The sequence below is a fragment of the Wasmannia auropunctata genome, unplaced genomic scaffold (assembly GCF_000956235.1).
Source record: "Wasmannia auropunctata unplaced genomic scaffold, wasmannia.A_1.0 LD336058.1, whole genome shotgun sequence".
Taxonomy (NCBI): Eukaryota; Metazoa; Arthropoda; class Insecta; order Hymenoptera; family Formicidae; genus Wasmannia; species Wasmannia auropunctata.
This window is the reverse complement of record NW_012026832.1, coordinates 252,583-272,272: the sequence shown is the minus strand read 5'-3', so window position 1 is coordinate 272,272 and position 19,690 is coordinate 252,583. Positions and strand designations below refer to the sequence as shown.

The window sequence follows — 19,690 nt, the reverse complement described above, 5'->3', positions numbered from 1 at the left end:
GCTTCGTACCGGGGAGTGTAACGGAAGGAATCCGTGCTAAGCCAACGAACAGAACCGGGCATGTAGGTGGCCATTAATACCGGCGAAAGTTTGCAGTGTTCTTCCGACGATACCTATACCCTATACTCGCACCTCGCCTCGTAATTCCGCGCCCGGCCAGCCAGCCAGCCAGCGTCGGCCGTTGTGAAATGTGTATTTTGGTCTTACGTTTTAATCCAACGTATTTTATTGCCGAAATGGAATCTCTGGATTCGCCGACGCGGCTTAAGAATGTAATGCTCGCAATTTGCACGACACGCATTTCTATGATGTACAATCGGACCGGTCGGGTCCCGTGAGTTTCTATAGCTGGAACAACTTTGTCGGACTTTGTCATTTGCAATCCACGGGGGGGGGGGGGGAGATGGTCGGAAACGATATCAGAGGAATATCCGTCGGGGTACGACGCGTTGCTAATGTATACGCCGCGCGATTTCGATCGTAATCGGCCGAGAGAAAATTGCACGCCCACTGCAAACGTGGTGTGACCGTCGCATCGGGAATCGGCGAAATGGCCAATGGGATTAATCACCGTTATTACTAACAGGGCTCTCTCCTCGTCATATCGCGATTCCGGTGCACTAATGTATGTATGTGTACGACTTCCTCGGACTGTGCCGGCGCGCCGGCCGATTAGAATCAACGGCAAGAGAGTCGAGTCGACAAAGGGAGGAAACGGCGATCGGCGCTCGCGCGCGCGCGAACTGGTCGTTGTTATTAATGAAGGCTCTCGCGATATGTCCGCCGCTAATATATGTCTTCGGATTCCGCGGAGTACGGGGCCGGCATCGATAACAGAGAAAGTCACGTCTCGCGGACCAAGCGCGAGAACGCGAAGAGAACGATGTTCGAGAGATCGTCGCGGCAGTCCGAACTCCAGTGCAGACTACTCGGTATTATTATTAATGAAGGTCAGCCCGCGATACATCGCGATCCCGTCGCTAATGTATGTCCACGAATATTCAGCGGGGGCAGCAGTGCGAGAGGGCGATTTGAATCAATGGTATAGGAAAGTCGTGCCAACAAAAGGGAGGGAATGCCGATCGAGATCCTCGGCTGGCCAACATGGTGAGCGAATCGCTATTATTATTAATGAAGGTCCAGCCGATATATATCGCGCGTATCGTGCACCCTCGCCGGAATTCTCACGACTGCGCCCGCCCTCGATAAAGTTCGACCGGCAGAATCCGCGTTTCCTTTGTCGGCGCCGAGGCCAATCTAACGAGTCACTGTGAGATATCACACTCGATCGCAAATCGATCGTGAATAAGGGGTGAATAAACGCGACACTCCTCGCGATTCTTTCGAGACGCGAGACACACTCCGATCTCCCTCCGTTAATCCTCGAGACGCCTGACGGCGTGCAAGACGCCTCGCATGATTCCACCCTTGGAGAATGGTCCGGTAAAAGTCGTTCGTCGTTAACGGAACTCCACTCGAGAAAAACACCATCGATTACTTTCCGGCTATTGGCGCTAAGATAGATTATGGGGAAAGGGAGGAAATCGCTGAGGATACTGTTTCGAAGGGTTCTCCGTAAGGGGCGCAATTATTAAGCTTTCCATTATCGCGGCTACGCGATGCAATTTTTCTCTCCTATGTCCGGAAATCTATTTCTATTAAGCTGCTTCTCGCGAACACAGGGCTTCGGAACGGAGCGATTACTTATTATTAATACGATAAGACAACGTACCCCGCACTATTTTAAAAATGGAATTTTTTTCTTTATATAATTCTCATTCATTTTTTTTCAATACTATTATTTTTTTTATTAAAGCACGTATATTGCAACGAATCACATGGATTGATTATTAATTAAAATTTTAATAACGCTGATTGAGGTTGTCAAACAAATATCAATTTTCATATATTTTGATAAAAATATATGAAAATTGATATTTGTTTGACGATTTTTTTTTTGATAAAATATTAATAGTTAAAATTCAAATAAAATATACATCTATCTGTTATTACATTATAGAAATTTTTGCGATAATTCGTCGTTTTAACTACATTTTATCAATGTATTTCTTGTCGGTGATAAAGTTGAGATCCAGATGTTCAGGTTTCGCCCACTCGAAAACCTTGGAGGGATACTAGACGCTAAATATAGGCGCGCACAACTCGAATGATAAGACGCAATGTCTCCAGATAGATACACAAGATACCTAATGACCGCGGTCAAAGCCGATCCCGGATCGAAAGTTCGTCGACTGCGGCGGCGTAAGTTCTGGGGTCGCGCAACCTCCGCGTCGTTAATAACTTATAAACGAAACAACCTGCGCGCGACTTCGAGCCAAGGAGCTATAGCCGAACGAAGTTTCACGACGAGACGCGACGGGTACTATAAGGCCTGCGGATTAGAGCTTAGGGAACTACTTACAGAGGTCCACGCCGTGGTAAGCGGGGGCGAGCGTGAGCAAAACGACGAAAAGGTGGACAGCAGGTGGTGCCCTTCTGGCGAGGAAACCCAAGCTTTTCACCATAGCTCCCTTTTCCTGCGAGGGCTTCACCCTCGCCCTTTCCTCACCGAGACTCCCGCCGTGCCATTTCTGCCTCGTCAACCTGAAACAAAAAGAGAGAGCGCGATCATTACGTCATGCTTGACGATCGTCGAGTTGGGTAGGCGATCGACAAAGCGAGTCGTTTCGTTCACTCCCGGAGAATGAGTTCGCCTTTTGGCGGAGAGACGACGCGCGCAATTATCGCGCGGGAATGCCATCCTGAATGCTACATTGAGATGTGAAACTGATACTTAATTCATGTATTTGAAAATCGTAGAAAAGCTCGCGACCACTCGCGACTGTCGCGAATAAGAGAGATACCTTTTGTTAACACAAAAGTATTTCTATTAAGAGAAATCTATTCTGTAGAGAAAGATATCTGTTCGATTAAAAGTTTCACCATACAATTATTTTATTTATATAATTGTTACATGAAAAATGATTTCACATATTATCAAATGTGACATGTGTAATGAGTTTCGCGACAGTCGGTTTATTTGGCTCAATAACTTTGTTTAACTTAAAGCTGTTTAGAATATCAAAATTCTAGAATGACGCACGAATGACATGTCTTCATGTAAGATCTGCCTGTAATCCTCGTGCAGTTTTCTGTCGATTATGCGCTGCACGTGGAACCGTTTCCTTCCTGTACGAAGTGAGGGCGGAGCTAAACTTCCTGCGACTTCCATGTCATGTATTTTCCAGGAAGGAACGGCACAAGAGAATTGCGACGCGTGTCAGTTTTACGTAAAGATGTCTCGATAGACGTCTCGGTAATTTTTAACTGGCGTCGCGATCCGCGATCCGATGATCCGACGGTTTCGAGAGATATATCTCGCGAGTCATAGATCGAACTCTCTCGGAGAGCAACGAGGAACGCACGAGAGTGATGCGGTAACGCAGCTCGTTATTGGCTTACGAGCCTGTATCGGCCGATAATGCGTTACTCCCATTTTGCGCAAGCTCCGATACACGTCAGACATGTGCACACGAGTGTAACTCGCGCGGCTCTCTCTCTCTCTCTCTCTCTCTCTCTCTCTCTCTCTCTCTCAATACCGGTGAGAAAGGTGTCTCGGGTTTGATGGAGTATCCGTTGGTAATTGCGCCGACGGTGAATAAGTAATGCGCGAGAACGGTAGTAAGAAGTCGCCCGGTCGTAGGCCTCGCGTGCTCCGCATTAAACATACATACCGCAGCTTATAGCCGCGACAGCACAAAATCTGTTCTACGGGCGCGCGTCGCGTAGTCGTTTCTCTCTCTTTCTCTCTCGCTCTTTCTTGTCGTAGGAAGAACCGGTAAGAGCATCGCTTCTCTTCGCTTGCAAAGTCCTTCACAGCTGCTCACTGTAGGTCTTATTTGACTCCAAAGTAGTTGTGATACATTATGCTTGCGGCCGCCGAGCATGTATCTGCAGTGACGATTATATCAATGAGTTTATTTTCTGCAATGGAATATTTATGAGGGAAACGAGTCGCGTTCGAGTATTTTTTTTTACAGAAATTAATCTCTCCCCATTAACGGATATAATTAAATTATGCCACTTTGCACTTCAGAGTCTCAGGTAAATAATCTTTCTTCTTCATTATCCCATGAAAATGTATATCTGAGATTAATATATGATGAGGATTATTTCAGTTAATATACGTACGGTGGGAGAATATATTTTTTCTGGCGTAATTGGCGAAAGAAACTGCGCTAACCGAAGGGATTAAGTAAATGATACCAGCTAGCGCTCTCAACGGACATAATTATTGCCGCGACATTTAATTAAGCGTTACGATATACAATAAGACCGTTGATTAGCGAAACGCCACGACGAAAACGCTCCGTCTTTCTCTCTCTCTCTCTCTCTCTCTCTCTCTCTCTCTCTCCTTCCCTCTCCCCACGTAAACATTTAATCTCCCTAAGCACTAAGTGTTAAATTAGAAATTATCGGAAAACGGTATCGTTTATACGTCGGAGTCGCCATAAAAGCTTTATCTCCTGATTGTATTCATGAGGGACTTAACGCTTGCGATGCCGCTTCGTCGAAATTAATTCCCCGGACGCGCGGTAAGCACTCTGGTGGCCACAAAATTATTCATCGATTGTTTTCTTTTCATCTCGCGGACTACGGTTGGGACAGATTATCGCGCGATCGTTTCAGGCAGGTGCCATTTTCTCGTCGTCGACGTCCTTTTGGATGGCCGGCCAGCGTCGTCTACTACGGAAGAAGGCGGGAGGGGGGGGGAGGGGAGGGGGATGGGACAACGGGGATTTCGCAATTATTATGCCGTCGACGCGACGAAGGAGATTCCGTTTACGATCGGTATATCGTTTACGATACACACATACACATATACGCACGTATTCGTGTATGCATCTGTATATATATATATATGTATATATGTATATATATATATGTATATATATATATATTTATGCACTCACACCACAGGGCTCGCACGCGGACGGCATGCGTCCGCACGCGTGCGCACGTATAGGAGCTCGTTTAAGCCGCGATGTAAGCCGCGGAGGCTTCGCGTGATATCCTAGTTCAACGTCGAATCTCTTCGTTTGCATAGGAATGAGTTTATGCAGATTAATACACGTGAGACGTCCGTGTAGGGTACGCCACGTGGGATGTAGCGCGGCACCTCTACACGAAGCTGCGCGAGTGTACATGCATATTTTATTGGCGGCATCGCCGCGCTTACGGATTTCCGATCGCGCAAACGCGCGCCACACACGACGCGCGATTCGCCATTCGCGGGCCCCCCTTCCCCGTCCCGTATCTCCGATTCGATTTAATCTATGTTACTCAATATCATTTAATTTATTTCTAATGCCTATATACGAGAGACGCTGTGATAGGGCTTGTCTCGTATTGCTAAGAGGTTATTAATTTCATTTCTGATACACTGCAGCGAGGAGGAGCCTCATCCTAAATGTTTGACAGTTTCTGCCTGTAATTAATTCAATATTATTTATGAACCAAGTTGCGAGAAGTTTTTATCGAAAGATAATATTCCAGAGCGACGTAATTTATTACGTATCGAGCAGCATGTTATTTAATTGCCGCATAAGGAGGTATTATCTGCAGTATGACGCGTAACAGAACTTGGGATGCATTACTATTATAAATAATAGATGAAGTTTTACGAGATACGGCTGTCTTTTTCCTGTGCTCGAGCTCCCTGAAAGAAATCGCTCCCGACAAATCGTCGAGTTGACCCTAATTGCGCGGAAGCCAAGGAGAAACGATGTCGACGACGTGGAGGCGAAGTCCTCCGTACAAAACGAAGCCAATGAATTTCGTAATCCGCTCTGTCGGCGGAGTCGTTGTTCGGGACAAGGCTGGAACGGTGCGGAGGAACGGAGATGCGCGGAGCAAGGATGTCTCGGTGGAAAAGCGATCCTTATCAGTCGTAAAAACACCGTATGCACCGACTCTCGTGGAGAAATACGAGCCAACCGCGAACGTAACCACACCCGACGAATGGAACGTTAATGTCAGTTAATTATCTGTAAAGTTCTCGGGAGAGGGAAGATTCTCGTTTTCGTATGCGGCTGTTTGTTAGGCGTGGGCGACTCGGGACACGCTCGTGAGAACACGGGAACAACGTGAATTCCCTCGATTTTGTCGTCGAAAAAATGCCGCCTGTTTACGAATCCCGAGAGATTGTCTCTGTTAGCTCGCGGGAGACTCGTCGTCGAGTCAGATGAATCGAAAGATTATAACGAGGCGGTCCTGCTAGGCGAGCCCGGCCGAAAATACTAAATTCTTTTTCTGCAATCCTTTTTGTTCATTATATATTAATAATATACGATAGTGGTATTAATGAAACGATGAATACAATTATTAGTCGAAGTACAATTATTAGGATTGTATAATAATATAGTTCATTTTCGTATATTCCACAGAATTTGCTTGCTTTAATTTCGACGGAATTACAAAGTTATGTCGAATTTATTTAATTTTAATATTTTTTACATGCCATTTTTACTACAAAATTAATTTATCTGCAAGATGCCACGTAAACATTCGTGAAATAATTTCTATTCTGAAGTAACTATCAGATATGAAAACTGTAAATCCTAGAAGATAGCGCATTACGCGAAGAGCAAAACGCGGCAGAGGATGCGAGCGAATTTACGGATTGATCTCACAATCAGCCATGATCCTCGTGTCGCGCTCGAAGGCACGCTTCGACTCAGATCCATTCTAGTTAGGATTTCGCATATCCTTAGCTCGACGAGCAGAAGTAGCAGAATCTGTACGCAAATAGATGGCGTGCGTTTTGTATTTTCCTCTCACAGATACTGCGTTATACAAGGGAATTTTATTCAGCCATTCATATAAATAATATTTTTACAGACTTGATTTTAATGTGATTTTCACAGACGGAAATTTATGATGATATATTATTATCGTTTCTCTACATATAAAACGATATAATGACATATTTTACTTATTTAGCTGACTTTACAAGACGCAGAATAAAAAATTTCTCGTACATATTTAATTTGCCTCCGTTCTTCCGTTTTGCTGAATTCAGTTACTCATTGAGAGAAACTGAAATACAAGAAACCTTTCTGAGTGTTCACCGTTCACCCTATCGACAGACGTCGCAGATAAGATAACCCGGAATTATAGAGGGCTTTATTCGAGGATCGTCTATCACGCGACGTTTGGATTTATGGCGCTGTATGTAGTGGCCGGTCGACTTTCCATTTATCAGAACGCGCGGGACCTGTAGCATTTCGGGGCGCGGATGGCTGTGCGAAACAACCGCAAAACTTCGATCTGCCGCGAACAAATGGACGGAGTCTCGCGAAAGAAACGGAAAAATCACAATGGAAGGCAGCGTCGGATGCTCCGGCATTCCCTTCCTATTGTCCGTCGACTCGTGAAAAATGCGCGCTGATTTTCCGTAACAATGCTGACGAAAGGAGGATTTTACTGATCGCAACCGGACTAAAGAGACCATGAGATATTCCGACCGCGTCCGAGATGATATCCCGACTGTTATAGATACAATGTGTAATATATAACGTGTAATATATCGTAGGAATATTGCGTTCACTGTAAGATAACAGTTACTATCAACGTTTGCAAATGGTTTCTATAATATATTCTGATTCTCTCCATCATCTTTTAAAATGTTTTAATCGCGAGTCTTTCGCGTGAACCTTGTGTGAGTAAAACAAGATAAATCAGAGAGAGAGAGAGAGAGAGAGAGAGAGAGAGAGAGAGACCTAACAAAAATATGAAGTGTCCTTGAGGAGAATTTCCGGTAATTCAAATAGATACATTTCTCGAAAAGATCCAAGGTAAAAGGTACAATAGTCGAGCGTCTGTTCGCCATAGTCAAAAGTGGATATTCACGGTTTTGATTTGTGTGACTTCGTTTTAACGTGGGACCACTCGATGTCCCTCGAGTGGAAAGAGCTAGAAGGCGTTCGCTGTCGTGAAGAAGAAGACCCTCCATGGTTTTCATCCATGCAACTCTTGCCGTTCTAGGATGTCTCTCCTTGCCGACGACTCTCTCGAGAAATTTTTGTTTATAAAAATACTGTAGTAAAGTCGTCCAATAAATCTTTTGGCTGTCTGCAGTTACGTCCATTGTACATCCAGTTTCGCCACCACAACATGCATGTCAAAACTAGACTGCAAAATTCTTTTTTGCAAAAAAGAAAATAGTATTTCTCTATATATGTACATAACGCAACTTGTATAAAAGAGAAAATTTATATCTGGATAACATTTTTTTCCGACATTCGATATTTGAAAGTTTCTAACGCGCGATGATGTAATTTTGTCGTCTTACGTCGAATTTTCGCACGTCGCTTAGCAAATATTTTCTCGGAAGCAACGGATTGTGTGTGTGTGTGTGCGACAAGACGCTGGTCGAATGATTTTTAAATATACGCCCTGGCGTGTTCGCGTGATCTAAACTCTTTGAAAAGTCCGAAAAGCCACACACATTAGGCCGGACCCATTCCCGTCACACGCTACTCAGGATCGTGTCCCGATCGTGTGGCGGAGAACAATGCCTGTGGGATGATCCAGCACCTTTATAGCTAGAAACGGATCATAATCAGCACTTAAGCCGAGACGGAATGAAGGAGGCAGGTCTGTCCCTCATTGTGCTCGTAAACGATTTTATTTGACCCTCGGATTACCAGGTTGAAAAGGAAAGGCGCGCGCAAACACTTGAGAGGACTGTTTAGACGTGCCCAGGGCTGCCATTAAAGTCCATTATTGTAGGCAGGAGGGAAGAATTGGTCGTTAGAGGAGCGTTTTGGATGTTACCGGATGATGCGGCCGAGCGCGTAAAAAGTACGCGTACGGAAGGGTCAATATTTCTTCGGGCCGAATAGGGCGCGTTTGTCTCCGTCTCGAGAGACGTCACGTCGGCGCGAAGATATTACACTTCTTTTTATCACGCCGGCGTTTATTTAGGTATCACCGGCGTCAAAGGAGCATTATATAACACGTAAACTCTTTCCTCAGGGAACGGCGCGTGTGTCAGATTTGTCAGTGTCGGTAATTAAACGCAGAGTCGGTGCGTGAAGCATTTTTTTCTGCTACCGGGCGGTCGATGCGCGCGTCGGCCCGATGATCTCCAGATGATCGATCGTCCATACGAAGTGCATTAGCATAACCGTACGATGTGGCTGTGCCACGCAGTGACATCGGCATTCGTTCATCTTGGCTTCTAATCTCGCGCTTGAAACGAATCGTTAATCTCTCTCGCTCACTCGCTCTCTAAGGCATATGACCGCGTCGGTCTAAGAAACGCGCGCTGAATCATTCGGCTGACAAAGTGAAAAGCACGAACAAAAGCACGGCACAATTCGTAGTTGGGACATTTCCAAATGTAATTACCCTTACGTCCGCTGAATTACCGCGTTGACCCGCGGTTCCCAGTCCACGATCTTTACCACGTTCGCGTGTTTAATTAACCTGGCACCGATAATTTTCCTCCAAATATTTAGAACGCGAATGCACAGTAATACACGCGAATGCGAAAACGCTCTAATCGTTAGTCCTGTTACGAGCTACAACCGCGTGAAACGCAATATCGCAATGTAGTTTGCGTTATACTGCATGTGTTAACAGAACACGCACACCACGCGCTCGCTTTCATGCGCGATTAGTAAACAAATTGACATTTATTCAAATTAATATAATTCGCTTTGACTCCGTAACGCACGTTAGAATTACTGCATATGCATACAATATCGCTTCCACGTTTCGAGTCACTGCGTTTCTAGTTCTAATTTCTAATAGTATAAAGGGAGGACGAGGATAATCTCAAATTTTACAGGAGGGCAAATACTATCGAAAAACGTCTTCAGAGGTGTCGTCGTGTTACGTCAGTACCCCAATATGAAAATAATATAAAAAGATAAAATCCAACATTCGTATAATATATATATAATGGAAGTTATATTAATGGATTTCACACGGTCGCACCACTCTTCCCAGTTGCCTCGTAGTAATGTATGATGCAAAAAAATGTCTTACGTTACCGGAGTTTAATAGCCGACATTTTTCAATGTCGCGCGTTAAGGGACGCCTAAAAGCCGATAATTCTGTCACCGTCAATCAGTCTCTATGTTCTTCAACTTACGGGTCGTGTACACAATCCCTTCGCGCCTAATTAATCACTTCTGGATCGTAGATTTATGTACGGGTTATTTTATAGAGCGATGCGATTCACGTTCTCTCTTTTGTATATCCGCAGATGCGCGCGGCACTTATTAGTCGTTGATGTGATTTATCATTGCGTGATGAACGTGCAAGGATAACGAGCGAGCGGAAAACGATCGTCCAAGTGAATGATGTATATATGTACACATATACACAACACACACATGCGCGCGTGCGTGCGCGCGCATAGATAACAGGTCTATTTTTTTTGTAACTGAATTAGTGTATTACGCTTATTGTACTTAAAATGAAATAAGTGTATATTAGACAAAAATGAAGAAGGAATGTTTTAGTGCAGTCCAGTACAACGATAAAAAACAGGCCTTATACTTATTCTCGCGTGCGTAATTTTTCTAGGCAATTCTCTCTCTCTCTCTCTCTCTCTCTCTCTCTCTGCGTGTGTGTGTGCGCGCGCATATGTGTGTGTATTGTGGAGGGGGAGGACTTCCTGTTTGTTCTTGCATGAAAAACACATCTTGAAAAAGCAACATTTCATCGACATACGAATTAACGAAAACGCTAACGAAGGATACAATTCCAATTATACTACAAAAAATCGTCGTTAAAAATATTCACTAGCAGTTTTGAGATATCTTGTATATGAAGATAAAAAGAATATTCGCGTACGCGCACCTATCGATTTCGTTACTATTTACAAAAACGAACCTAATGCAAATAAATGGATTTTCGATGAACGGGGTGAGCCGAAAAGTGCATACACCGCGAATCGATGCGCCGCGGGGGACACAAAAGCGGGTGGAAAATCGAACCGTTCATGCACATACATTCATGCGCCGCTTATGCATCTATGCATATATATATATATATATATATAGAGTGTCGTGAAACTGTCGCTACGTTTTTCATCCACGAGTTCCTTGAGAAATTTAAAGTTTAATGTAATAAAAGTATGAAAAAACTCATCGAAGTTTCGAAATACGGGGTGCAAATCAAATAAGAAAAGCATTAAAAAATATTCGATATTATTTATAGCAATTACTAAAACTTTAAAGAATATAAATCGTTTTTTTTTTTTAGAATTCCTTCGGGATTGTCTTATTCTATTATTTATCTATTAAAGTTAAAATCTAATTTTTACACGCTCTTAATAAAATAGCTGATATAGCTAATGGATAGAGTAAAAATTTTCTTCTTTTTAGTCATCTTCTAGTATCTATTGTTAAAAGGATAATTCTGAGACACCCTATACGCGCCCGTTCCTATACGTATATCGCTACTTTGTGCAATAAAATACAGTGACGCGCGTAAAACGTCGATGCGTCCGGGAGGAGCGAGGGGGGCAGCGGGAGGGAGGGAGGAAGGGAGCAGCAAAGAACAACAAGCAGCGACTCAAGCCGAGGAGATTTACATGCATAAACTGCAACCCTTGAATCCTCTTTCGTCTATCCCGTGTGCCGTCTCTTTTCTATCGGCCGTGCCATAATCGTTGCCAGACTGCTTTTACTTTCGACAAAATTTGTTATTCAATCGTCGAGATAATGCATAGCTCATTAAAAACGACCGTTTTCCCCCGTGCAATAAGTAACTCTTTAACAAGGCCTGTTTAAGCCGTTAATCAAAAGGCCAGCGAGCGCGTGCGTGCACGTATTGGCGTTTATTTTATAGACACGTCCTTAGCTTTCGTAGTATTTCACCGGAACAGCCTGTTATCTTCAAACGCCTTTTAGAAAGAGCCAGTTGAGTGATGTCGGACAAGCGAGAAGCAATAAAATCAAAGCGGTCTCTGACTTCTATAGTAAAGGAGTAGCGCAAGGGAATAAAAGAAGAACAAGGAGTAGCCGGGAGGAAGGAAGATAAAGTGCGCGAGGCAAGAAGGGGATCGTGTGCCCTTTTCAGTTTTCGTGCGTTCTTAAAGGTAGTTAGATTTTGTTAGAATGTCGTCTTTTCAAGACGAAGATATAATAGTGTACCCCCCTCCCCCCCCCCTCCCCTCCCACTTCCGTCTCCTGTGATAAATTGAAACCACGTATAGAAATCTGTCGCGAACGCGCGCATTTTTGCATTCCCGCTTTGCAGTGATATCCTCGCGCGCGTAACTTACACGGACGGTGGAATTTTTAAAAGCGAAAGTTGACGCGGAAACGTGGGAGAAATTCTATCAGACATAATGCGAGAAAGGAGATTAACGCGCGCGACGTCTCGTTCGCGCAAAAGTAACAAAGTGAAAGACCGTGGCGGCGGCGAAGTCGAAACGAGAGTCGACGTTTCAAAGGGAGGAGAAGCAGCGAGAGATGAGGAGAGGCAAGGAGAGGGGGTTAAACTTAAACCGAAGGCAGGGACTCGCGGTTCTTAAACTCCGCTTTTCATGTCGCCGTCGCGTCTTAATATTTCCGCGCGCTCGGATTCTCGCGCGCGTTCTCGACGGCGCGGCGTGGCGCGACGCTGCGTTACCCCTGGCTGAAACACTTGTTTAAACGTCGCCGTGTACAAGCAAACACACGAACAAAGTGCCGTCGAGTGGTTGGAGCGCAGCTCGATGTCTGAAGGATCTCGCAAACAGTTCATGGGATTAAGTTTATCTTTTAGAAAAGACGACACGTTTGTCAGGCTATTATCGAAATTTAACATTTATTATTAATAAAACGGAAAATAGTACAGTAAGGTCAATGTAATTATTACTCAAAATAGGATTATCCATCTACATTGCATAAAGCTGTAATGTAGGCTACACTTATGATCGCTACATGAACCTTTCATTTAAAAAATATACCCTCACTGCGAGAAGCGGATTAATATGCATATCACTCATCGATACGGTGCACAGTGACGGAGTTGCGACTGCTACGTTGAACTATAAGACAAAAATAAATATTATATATAAATTATAGCAATGCCTAGAATAATTTATATTTAGACGAATAATTTGTACATCTTTATGTATTATATTTATAAATAATTGATTTCGCAAACAAAAATAGTACATAATAATTTACTCATCTCATATCTATTTGCTTCGCCGATATCTCCTCCTCCTTTCAGATTCATTCGTTGCACTTGCACAGCACAACACTCGCGAAAACACGGTTTATTACGATCGCGCGTACTAATTACCAGAATGGAATAATTACACGGAACTTTGTACAACACTCCTCGTTAATCACAATCGCGCGACACGCTCTTTACTATTGTATATTGCAACGGAATAATGCGAAAAGAGTACGAAGATCATCGCATTACGTACTATGAGCCGTTCGACACTCATACAAATTAGTATAACAAATGTGAATCAATACGAATAAATCGAGAAAGTTAATTTATCGTGGCTGCTAATTGTTAATTGTATACAGAGAACCATCACACGTTCTCTTAGCTCTTATCGAGATCGCATTTGGATGTATAGTGTGACGATATACTATACATACATGCACCGCTCGTGCCTCGCTCGAGTCTCATCACTCGAATGACAACACGGCGGCGCGTGACGGGCCTTGCGTATGCTGCAAAAACAAACATCGAGATCGGGTGCCGGTTGTTTTGTCGTCCCGAAATATTTAACATTTTTATAAAACAGATTTACGCGGAATATTCTGTTCCTCGCGTTTCGAATTACTTATTACCAAACATTCAAAACATATCACGGCTTTCCGCAATTTAAAATATTCAATCCGGGCGATTCGTGCGTTACTCCGCATTCGGTCCGAGATTAATGATAAACAAAAATTACATTTAACTCAACGGCACATTTAAAGCGCGTTATAAAAATACGTTCCAAATAATTTCTAATAATTATTGTAAATATCACGACGAAATAATAATTTGCAATTCTTCATCGTTTCAGAGCTTAAATAAATTGTGCAAAATTGTTTCGATAAATAAACCGCTGTCTTAATGCACGTAGGAATCGTTAATCGCGGATATCAATTGCACAGGAACTAAGCTCTTATCACGTTTGGAGTCTCTCTCTCTCTCTATCTCTATCTCTCTCTCTCTCTCTCTCTCTCTCTCTCTCTCTCTCTCGAACTGATCGCATTTCGAGTGGTTATACGACGACACACGCTCGTGCCGCTTTGCGATCCGTTTGAATGCCGCCGCTCGAATGACAACAGGATGCGCGGCGACACGCGCAGTACTTACACTATATCTGCGTTTAGCAAACAGAGCAGTTCAGTGAATCTTTATTATGAGATTGGTTTCTACATTTATTGTTAAATCCAGTAAAAATTAAAGGCAAGAATCATATTAAAGAATCACTGAGCGCTCACTAAGCTGCTTTATCTGGATGCAACACATAACAACAAACACCAAAGCCGTATAACGCTAGATAGAGCTAAGATAACGCTTGCCGCGAAGTATTTAATGTATTTAGAATTAAATTTATTCGAGATACTCCGTGTGTTTCTCCAATTCTAAATTAACTATATACACGGAATGGCTCACGGCACTATCTGGCTCGAGTTTCGCTGCGTAAATGATAATACAGCGCGCGACAGCATACGTCGTAACGTGTTGCATGTTACCAAACAAACAGGCTTTGTCAACGTACAAGTCCAGCCAGTCTTGTTGCCACAAAATATTTAACGTGGCTATATAAATATTTAACGTCGTCACGTAATATTTACTGTGAAATAGCTGTGTGCTAAATATTTTCCTTCTCCATTTTCTTATATTTTTATAAATTAATTTCTATTACTATTATTTTCCGGATTTCTATTTAAAACAGGAATGTGTGAAATTGTATGATTTTAATAAATCGGAAAATTAAATTGAATCGCCATGAAAAATATTACGATTTATTTATTCATCTTATCGTTTTTCTACAATTCTGTACATGTATGTTTTTAAGAGAGTAATTCAATTTGTAATAAAATTTTTAATATTAAATAAAAATTACTTTGAACAAAAATCTTTAATTAATATCAGCAAAACTAAAATTTTATATAAACTTTAATAATCATTTATCACAATGTATGTATATAAAAGTAGATGAGATTCTCGGAAATCCTTTATACGAATATGTAAGATTAAGAATAGCTTCAAAAGAGTTTTCTCGGTATGCTATATCATTAGTCGCATACCAATAATTAGCGACTGTCAACCGCGAATTACGATGGCGAGGGGTTAATATTCCTGTCTGCGCAACGTATGAAATCTGTCGCCGGTATACTTTTTTGCATCCCGAGAACGAGAAAACACGCGGCACGATGCAACGGTAACGCGCGAATCAAAGCTATTATAACCCTGCACGGAAGCGGGAGCTCGCACAGCTGGTCTAAAAGAAGAAGCGTGCACGTTTAGCGAAGGATAGCAGATAAAGCGTGTCGGGGCGAAGAAGAGACGAGGCGCCTTCGTGAACACTCCGACTTCTGTGCGCGCCTCCGTTTCGCTCCCCGCATTCCATCACTCCGCGTCCGGGCGCCTTAACAAGCCTCTAATGAGGAACGGGTGTTACTCGTGTGTCCGTCGCGGTACTTTTGCGCAATTACCATTTATCACATCTGCCTCTTGCGCCGTTGTGCGCCCTCCCCCATTTTTTTCCTCTCTCTCTCCTACGGTCGTTGTCCCGTTCTTTCTACGACCGCGACGTCCGCCTCTTCTTATTTTCGTTCCACGCCGATAGGAAGGCTTCCACACGATCTCGCGATGAGACGACATATCCGGTGCGCCACGCGCCGACCTTTCGCCCTAATGCGATGCCGGCGAAGGTCGCGGATCGTTTAAAATGTCGTAAATTGAGTTATGTGGATTCCTCGTGGATTCCATTAGTTTATGGGCTTTCAAGCTTACGCTCAGATTTACGTATATTCATGCGAGAAGTAATATATAAGTCGCTCACATAAGGGATAGATTTAATTAAGTATAAAAATTTAATAAAATTTGAAGCGCGTTTGCTGAGAAATGTCTCTTGAAATTCAAGTTTTTAAAATTCATGAGATTTCTGTTATACATTTGTCTTTTTTCGTAATGCGACACGGAGTGCAGAACAATCGTGAAATATTGGCGTATCTACGAGGTAATAAATTTACACCGTCGTGCAAGACGAGGAAACGTCGAGTCACCGGTACAATTAATCCACGTCTTGAACGATATATAAGTATTCATCGAGATCAGCGATTTAGAGATAAACACGCGGAAACATTATTTATGCATGTAAACGAATATAGGATAAGTACTTTGCGGCAGTATAGATCCGAGGTTTGCGCGCTGGAAGCCCGATCGATCCGTATACGTTAACCGTATGTTAATCCAAAACGGATCCTGTAACTATCTTAAATTCGTTATTCGTTAGCGGAGAACTAGCCCGGGCTGTACGTCGTTTGTGCTCCAATTAGCTTTGATTTGAAATCGTTGCCGGTCTAATGCATCATGCATGCCGCGCACGAAGGTAAGTTCCGTCAAATGTGTACGGCTTCCATCGTATTGATTATTGCGTTTTCATGTTGTTTTCGCGTCAGGGGGAGGGGGGGGGAATTTCCGATTTCGGGCGTCGAACTTTTCTCTCTGGTCGCGAGCGCGAAGTGTCTCTTCGATCGGGACGAAAACGAAACGTAGAAACGACAGCAAAAATAGCAAGGAAACGGGTGGAAGTAGGTCAATCGTGGTCGGGAATGAGTCTCGCGCAGTTTTGTCCAGTATTTCGTTGACGTTGAACTTAGGAATTTCCGATTCGACGATATCGTCCCGGTCGGTCAAACCGTATCTGCGTCTTGGCGAAAAGTCGGCCGAGTTGGCGAACAATCCGGTTGCTTGAGAGGGAAGAGGGCGGAAAAATAGAAGGGTTTCGGTCTGGGAGGTATTGTTTTTCCGGCACCGTTATTTCCTCTCAAAATTCCAAAGCGTAAGATAGAATTCGAGAAATCTCTTCTCGGTTTTATTCGCTCTGCTCTGATTTTACAGCGTAGCTACCGGAAAACGAAATGATCATAAGAAAGCAGGTTGACTGCCTATACGTAAAGTCAAAAATTATTTTACGCCACGGCGATCAGCGATTCCGGCGATTGTCGATCTCGGGGATTTTCTCGGACGCCGACGTCATTCCTGTCGGTTCGTATAACTCTGGATCGTAATTCTAGTAGTTAAAACTCGCTCGCGGAACTGGCAGTCGTTTATTCGAGAAAGAAAGAGACGGCAGAACCAGAATGCAAATCAGATAAGATGGATTCGACGTAATTTTCTACCCGTTAAAACTGTCACTGGAAATTCATGAATGCTATAGAGTTATTCATCACGATCAATATTTGAGAATGTAAATCTCAATATACTCGTAAAATAATATTTATATTTATTGTGTATACTATCGTCGTATAAATAAAAAAATTTACGATAAGTGCATTTTCTTTACCAGAATTGTAAAAGACTAATTTTTTTTAAAATACATAAATTAAATAGATAATTAAATTAATTATAATATATGCACTTATACAGATACTTTATAAAATATTCATACATAGTTTCTCATAAAATGTATATATATATATATATATATTTCGAATTTACATTATATTTATTTAATAATTGAATTTTTTAAATCGAATCGAGAGATGACGCGCTTTTGTTTAGCCCAGTTATTAACGTTAATTGATCGTCCCATTTACTGATGACAATCAATTTTGAATTCGACAACGTTCTTTCATGCCCGTGATGGATGTTCCGTTCTTCGGCACGCGCGCGGTTCCCTCATCCGAGGATAATCGCGGGGTGGGAAAGGGTGAGAACGTGAAATGGATGAAGTAAGCGGTTGGGAAGAGAGAGGATGGGCGGAATCTGGAAGTAGGGCAGAACCAAATCGGAAATCAGGTTTACACGACCGTTCAACGTTTTTACAATCCGGGGGTAACGCGGGGATTCCGCCCGGGCTGTCGCTATCGTTCCGGTTGGCTAGAGCGAATCTACGCCGTTGAAAAGTCGACCGGCAGCTTCTACGGCCATTTCTTCAGAGACGGACGGGGTGATAAGGGACGCTCGGCCGGGAATAGATCCGAGGGATTCTCTCGAAACGGTTATTTCCCCGTTCATTAACTTTTACGGACTTCGCTCCTCGAGCGAGCTCTCGCTTCTCGCCCGGTGTTTCTGCGACGACAGTTGCTTCGCGATTTTCAATGGCGTGCGACCTCATTACCGAAATGGTGCTCATTAACCGTTGTAAGCGCGGCGGATAGGCGAGGACGCAGCCAGCGGGATGCAGCCGAGGAGCGTGCCTGGCTACAAGGCCGGCGAGTTTTGTCACAATATTGCACACCGGGGTACTCCCCATAAAAAGGGCCGCTCACTTAATGACCACGAGTTATTCAGCTGCACATATAATCGTTCGAGCGACAGGATGGGAGAAGCGTGAGGCATTGAGATGAGACTATTGAAACCGAGATCCGCCGAGGATCCTTCGAAGTTCCGCGGAACTGCTCTGAATAAGAGACGAGATCCGAGAAAACTCGACGATCATGTATCTCGACCTGTACACGTCTGACTCTAGTGCAGGTGTTCCTTATATCATGCGAAGATGCTCGAGCGAGGTGCACTGAATGATCTCGTAACACGGGAAATGAAAAAAAAAAGTTTGCTATATATACGATATGAATAATACGGGAGCGCTTGGATAATTAAGCGGGTGTTTAAATCTTTAAATGCCGCCACCGCGATATCTTCATTATGTTAGTTGCGTACACGGGTAGGTATGTCTATTTTGGATGAGCGCGACCACCGTTTCCCGTTACTTCATCTGGTGTAACACAGTAAAATAAAATTTATCGTCAGCGGCGCGCGCATCAACAAATTTTCATTTAGCTGACGCGTATCAAGCTCGCGCAACAACGTGCATCATGGTCCCGTCTGCGGAGTATATATAAAAGCTTCGCACGCGCGCTCGGTATATGTATTGTATATTAAATATACAAAGTTCACGCGGCACGTATATTTTGTGGAATATAAAAGCAGTAATCTTACCAAAGGTTATAAAAATGTTTGATTAAAGTTCTTTTTTTTTTTTTAATTAATATTTGCTAAACGCTTTAGCAGAAAATATTTCGTGAGCTATCCTCTATACAAGAGTGCAGAGATTAAGACGACACGCTCTCCATTTTCTTTCGTTCAACGATAAGAAAATGTCGAGTCTTAAAGATGACGACTCGCTTTTCTTTCATTCTCTTGCCCTTTCTGTCGTATTTTATCACTAAAAAAAAAATCCAATCGATCTTCGCGTATCGAAGGTCTCTCCCCCGCATGGAAGGAATCTTATCGGCGACATACCGAACGTTCCGTGTAATTCGCGGGGCATATCGATAATCAAGACCCCAAGCTGGGAGAGATTAAACATCAAGGTACGCGTGCAAAGACCTGAGAGAGAGAGAGAGAGAGAGAGAGAGAGAATGGCATTTGGCGGAACTTCTCTCAACAATGCTTTCCCTTTCTCGCTCTCCGTTCGCCCGGGCGTCAGCGCGTCGTCCGTGTTTAAATAACAATGGGATCGCGCAAGTGGGACTACTCGAAAACATTT

General features: G+C 43.3%; 1 protein-coding gene across 1 annotated transcript in view; it reads right to left on the bottom strand.

The window, feature by feature from the left end:
- Window positions 1-19,690, bottom strand: part of LOC105450656 (epithelial discoidin domain-containing receptor 1-like) — a 151,855-nt gene that overhangs the window by 71,120 nt on the left and 61,045 nt on the right. Inside the window, exon 2 of the mRNA XM_011690588.1 lies at window positions 2,423-2,604. Coding sequence (XP_011688890.1) covers window positions 2,423-2,525 — 103 coding nt within the window. The 5' untranslated portion in view covers window positions 2,526-2,604. The remainder of the gene's footprint in view (window positions 1-2,422; window positions 2,605-19,690) is intronic.